General features: G+C 35.0%; 1 protein-coding gene across 1 annotated transcript; it reads left to right on the top strand.

Annotated features, from left to right (window-relative positions):
• LOC107103109 (cytokine-inducible SH2-containing protein-like) lies at positions 1-5,377 on the top strand. The gene is made up of 3 exons (XM_015402636.1): positions 1-194; positions 2,360-2,521; positions 3,254-5,377. Exons 2-3 carry the CDS (start codon positions 2,383-2,385, stop codon positions 3,751-3,753), a joined length of 639 nt encoding a protein of 212 aa, XP_015258122.1. The 5' UTR covers positions 1-194; positions 2,360-2,382; the 3' UTR covers positions 3,754-5,377.
• The last annotated feature ends 496 nt before the right edge of the window (positions 5,378-5,873 follow it).

The raw sequence follows: 5,873 nt of genomic DNA, 5'->3' as shown, positions 1-5,873 counted from the left end.
AGCTGAACTGAGCTGCTGTGTGACTGTGTGCAGCAGCATTTTTCACAGAGCTCACACTGCAGCTGTGCTCTCATGTAAAACGTAGACACACACAACGGATCCTCTCCTGTTCAGACTTATGGAAGCTCCAAAACCTTCAGTAACTGAAATCAGTTTTTAATGGTTGAAATACTTTCCTTTTTCCCTCATTTCAGGTAAGGTTGTTTCAGATATAGTCTCAGTAATTCTGGAAGGTTGAGTGTAATTCATGTAAGTCCTATGGTTACTGTTAATTAGATTGTTGTTATTGTTGTTTTCAAGTTGTCATGTGGATTCCAGAGGGAAAAAAAATCAAACAATATATTGTTTTGTATACATTACAAGCTATTCAATATTGTTGCTATGAGATCTGATGGAGGCAAACAACAGCATGTTAGTATATATATATATATATATATATATATATATATATATATATATTTATGGATATATATATATATATANTACATTAATGGACATAAATGCCATGAAAATCCAGTGCTTTGAAGAACAACCTCAGATAGAGCTTCAGTTTTTTTTAGGGAATTTCTCACGTTAAATTAATGAGAAGATTCTTTAAAACCATTCTGCCCAGTTTTAACATAAACATTTAAATATTTAACTGTATGCTTTATTGCTATTACCAAGTTTCTGTTTTAATCTTCGTTAATATTTGACCAGTTTTACCTAATCAAAATGGAATGCTTAATTTAAATTACTTGTTTTTTCGCATGACAGACTCTAATTTCAGGCATAGTCCCAGATGTTCAGCCTTTTTTTCTCTGAATCAGGGGAAAGCTATACTGAAACTTTTTATTTATTTATCTATTTTTACCTGTACGAGGAATTTGTTCTGGTGATAAGGGTCTAAAAACGTACAAAGAAACATTCGGTGAAATAAAAATATCGTTCAGATAAACAGATGCATGCTTTAGAGCTTCACTGCAGATATGGAAGATAAACAACAACTAGAAGTTAGATTACAAAGTAAACATATGCCCATGTGCTGAGATTTCCAGGGTTTTTTTTCAAGCTAATACCAGTTACAATGTAAGGTTTAATAATCGCCCTATTAGAACACTAAAATGTCTCCTTGTTATAACCATTTAGAGTTTAAGCTGATACTTTTAGATTTATCTTCATGGGTCAGTATTTCTATTTTGTGAAATCTGTTGTATCATTGACGGCACACAAACGGTTTATTTTATTTTTTTACTGAAGCCTGTAATTCAAGCTTGACTAAGTCTATTATGCCGCATTCACTTGTTTTATTGTCAAAGATCTCCAAATCAATTAAACCTCCTTTACTGTGGAAAGACTTTAATGTTCTTCCATTTTCCAGTTTGTGATATCTTCAGTGTTGGTAAATTGTAGGTTGTTCTTGAACATCCCGATGAATTCTCATCCATCTAAGGGTCACATAGATTGTTACAATATGAGAATAATTGGCTGTTCAAACTGGGAAATTATCTCAAATACAAATAAAATGTTGCATTTTAATGAAGAATGCATGTTACCTAACACTACGATTCAGAAATAACCAAGACCTTAATCTAATAAGATATGTTTTATATTTCTATTCCCTTAAAAGTAAGGCCATTGGCATAAATACTCTGAATGCTATCCACAAACCAGGGAACTAAATGTCTGCAACTACAGACGATAAATAAAAGGGAAGAAAAGGAGATCTAAGAAAAACCCCAAAGACATATTTGTGAGATCATGAAGGTTAAAGTCGGTGTCTTTAGGATTTTATTCCACTATAGATTCCAACCTGTGAATAAATGTTTTGCAGCTAACGGTACTTTTTTTTCTTCACCTTAAAAAGAAGAATCTTTTAAATAAATTTAAAAAAATTATAAAAGTTGATAAACATTAGAGCCCTTGATGAGAGCATATGAATAACATCATGCCATAGCTTGTTTTTGGTGTTTTTTACATACACACTTTAGTCAAAAACAAAAAATGTTCATACTACAGAGTAGCACTTTTATTTACGTTAAGTTAATTCCACCACTTCTTACAAGAGTAGATAAAAAAGTTTTTGATGTTCGTGAGAAAGTTTTCTAGAAAAAAATAAAAAAGAGGATTTTTTTTTTTATCCAGATGTCTTAGCTGGCTCTTAAAAAGGTTGCTTACTTTATCTAAATACTGCTGGGGATCAAAAACACTCAACTGGGTTAGGGATATGGTTAGGGTCATGGTTAGTTGCAGCATGATTTATTAATGACACTTAGTGCTAAGGATAGCTATAGCTACAGCTATAGTCATGGATGATTGAAAAGAACAATAACTCACTGGCGAAAGACACATTTCTTGATACTACCCTCTGTATTTCCAGTTGGGACCCACTGTCAGTGCGTAATGGTTGCCCGGGCAGAATCCATTTTACATCATGAGGAACCTCAAAGTTCATGCTACCCACAGCCTTTGCCTCCAGCCTGGAACGCTGCTCAAGACCTCAATTCCATCACCACCAACTTACAGTATCTGCAGACCTCAGGTAAAGCATCAGATCAGAAAACATATTTGGGTCCTTTATAGAGTTTGTCTAGATTGGATCGGTACCACGGGCCAAAGAGGTCCGTGGGCCTTTTTAATTGGACCCATATGGGCAGAAACTATGGGGAAGAAGGTCTTAGCTGGGTCTCAAATGAATATTAAAGAAACTCTTTAGAAATGTAAAAAACACAACTAGAATCCATGATGCTCCCCTTTTTTAAATCAGAGGTGTCCTAAATCAAATATGTACAAATATGTAACTGTTTCAGCTAAAGCTGAATCTCTAATTTATCTTTAGGTGCATGTTGTAAACATTTCTCTTTGATTGCTAATCTGTTTCACCCACTGCTTTACATTGCCATTTAGAGGTGACCGACTTTTAGATATTTTTGGGACAGATAAAACATTTCTAAAAGTAAAGCTATATTTTCTGTCATCTTTTAGGTATGTTGTAATGTTTATGTGTAAAATTAAAATTACATTACTGGCTCTTGCACATGTCTTCCTAAATGCAGCCCTGCAAGAAGCAAAATATTTAAACAATGAAGAATCCCAATCTAAACATATTTCCTACACATATGTAAATCGAAACTGAGCAGTAAGCTTATTCTTCATAATGCCTCTCTTAAACTGACAAAAGCTGAATTAGTATCAGTTGGTAAATTAACACAATTAGTCTTGTTTTGAAAGAACAAAGCTGATTTACATTTCTAAACTCATATCCATTCCCCAGGTTGGTATTGGGGCTCTATGTCAGCAAGCCAAGCTCGGGAAGTTCTTCAATCCAGGTCTGAAGGAACATTCCTGGTTCGGGACAGCAGCCACCCTCAGTACATGCTAGCCCTGTCAGTGAAAACACGCTGTGGACCCACCAGTGTGCGGATAGAGTACAACAGGGGCTGCTTCTGGCTAGACTCCACATCCCCTCACCTGCCTCAGCTACAAGCTTTCCCAAATGTTCCAAGCCTCATCCAACACTACACCACCTCAAGGCAGACACCGCAGGACCTGGAATCAGTCCAGCCACCAATTAAGCCGGACCTGATGCAGCATGCACCTAAAGACAGCGGAGTCCCTCTCAAACTGCTACGTCCATTGCTCAACATGAAGGGTTTTCCTTCTTTGCAGCACCTGGCACGCCTTGCCATCAACAAACACACAAACTGCACCGACCAGCTGCCCCTCCCAAAGACTCTGCTGCACTACCTGCAGAACTACCCTTTCTTCATATGAAGATGGCAGCCTTGTGGACCCAGAAGTGGCAAAGATACATGGACATGGTTGGGATTATTCTCCATGGCAGCATGCTGTGAATATGGAGCAGAGTCAGATCCTGCATCAACGCAGGATAAGTCCTGGGGGGGAAACGGAGATAGTCAAAATACAAGAAGTCTCAATATTACCAAATATGACTGAACTCGGTCTTAGACCAACACAACAGTTTGTCCTAAAAGTAATTTTTTATGTTTACCTACGCTTTTGTGAAGCGTGCACTGAATCCTATTATTTTTTATTCTTGGCTGTAAAAGTAAACCTGTGGATTTACCGTAAGATGGTTTGCAATGACCTAACTTTTAAATAATAAAGCAAATTATCAGAGCTCATGAGTATGAAAATCTCCCATCATTTACAGAAGGTTAAAAATGGAGACATATTTCCTACTTGTGTAATGTTTATATTTATTGTACTTTGTATTGTACCAAGAAGGACAACAGATTAAAAAAAATCACCTTTGCGGCTAATTCTGGAATGCTTTTTGACATGCACTGCCCATTCTAAACAGTGCATATAATCAACATCATGCAGGAGAAACAGCAGTGTGACAAACTGTGGACCGATAAATAGTATCCAAAAAAATACGGCAATTTTACTAAGGTAGTTCTAATTTGTTGACTTAGTTAGAGCTTACTTCTAATGGATACCAGAAATTTGAAGAAAAAAAAAAAAAAATTATTTAAGAAATTGAAAATAGTGTGTTTCTACTCCTGCTTCTTGAATATACATACATTTCTGTTCATGTGTGACATAAAGCTATTATAAAACACGTGATTGTAACGTTCCGAATGTGAATTGGTTGCAGGTTATTAGAGTGCAAATGACTGTAAGTAAATCATCTTATTTAATTCTTTTAAATGAATGTATGTGAATATAAAAAGATTTAGATCATTTTGTTATTAAAAAGGACCAGCAGCAATTTTTAACTATTTAATAGTTTATATATAGGATGTGGGATTTATTCATATTATTATATCTACAGGCTGATATGTTCCTTTTTTATAAGGATAGGAAAAAAAACAGAGATTTGTTCTCATCTCATCAATGCCACTTTAATTCTCAGAAGTTCATCATTGTTTAGATTTCAGAGAAAGGAAAATATTTTTCATCTATTTGAATGGCTGACCACTTTACTGTTCAGATGAATGAAAGGCATTATTGTTTTCATGGAAATGCATCTGAGTTGGCTTCCGCGAGCTAGAGCCAAGCAACACCGAGAAAGCCTCTTATCAGGATTAGAATAAGAGCTGCATGAAGCTATTCATTTGCTGCAGCACAGGCTGAGTTCAACATCTCTTTCTAGTTCAGTTTATCTTTAATAACAGAGAAAATCTTCTTATACTGAGCAGATATTATGTAAGAGCCTGCATTTCCTGTGGTTGTTATTAATTTAATTTAACTTTTTTTTCTTGCAGATCTCCAGCACTAATGTTTGTATAGTGTAGTTATGTATCTGTTTTACTCTTGTTCAATCTGCTGTGAAAGGCAATCTTACATAAGAGTATGGTGACAGCATCTTAATGCAAACGTAAACCGTGTATGCTAACTTTTAAAAAAACTATAACTGTCCTAAATAAATATTTCTATTAAAGTAGGAAAATTATAAAATAAGATGTTTTGAAAAAAAAAAACAAACAAACAAAAGAAAGATTTTACTTGGCTATATGTTTTCATTGTACAGATTAGGTTTTCAAACCTTTTTTTCTTCTTTTTTTTGGCAAAATCACCAGAGCTAGCCTGTTAATAACTTCCACATTGGACTCTTGCACCTATGAAATCTTGTTCTATTTTTCAAAAAGTCAAAACAAACAGAGGAAAGGACATTTGCTTATTCTCTTTGCACAGTATCTCTAAATTAGGGGTCTGCAAACTGCAAGTATTTCTTTGTTTACCTTCCTCAATGGCTCATATAACTTCAGTTAGACATGATAAAGGACCAAATGAAGAGAGGTTAACTGTTTTTTTTAATAATATTAGTTTGAGGAGTATGGTTTCTTTCTGTTTTATAAATAATGGTGGTTCGGTAATGTTTAGACTTAGACTTCCTTTATTGTCATTGCACAAAAAACACAAGGTGA

Source organism: Cyprinodon variegatus, unplaced genomic scaffold (assembly GCF_000732505.1).
Source record: "Cyprinodon variegatus isolate N-32 unplaced genomic scaffold, C_variegatus-1.0 Scaffold1377, whole genome shotgun sequence".
In the NCBI taxonomy this organism is placed as follows: domain Eukaryota; kingdom Metazoa; phylum Chordata; class Actinopteri; order Cyprinodontiformes; family Cyprinodontidae; genus Cyprinodon; species Cyprinodon variegatus.
This window is presented reverse-complemented; position numbering and strand designations above follow the sequence as displayed.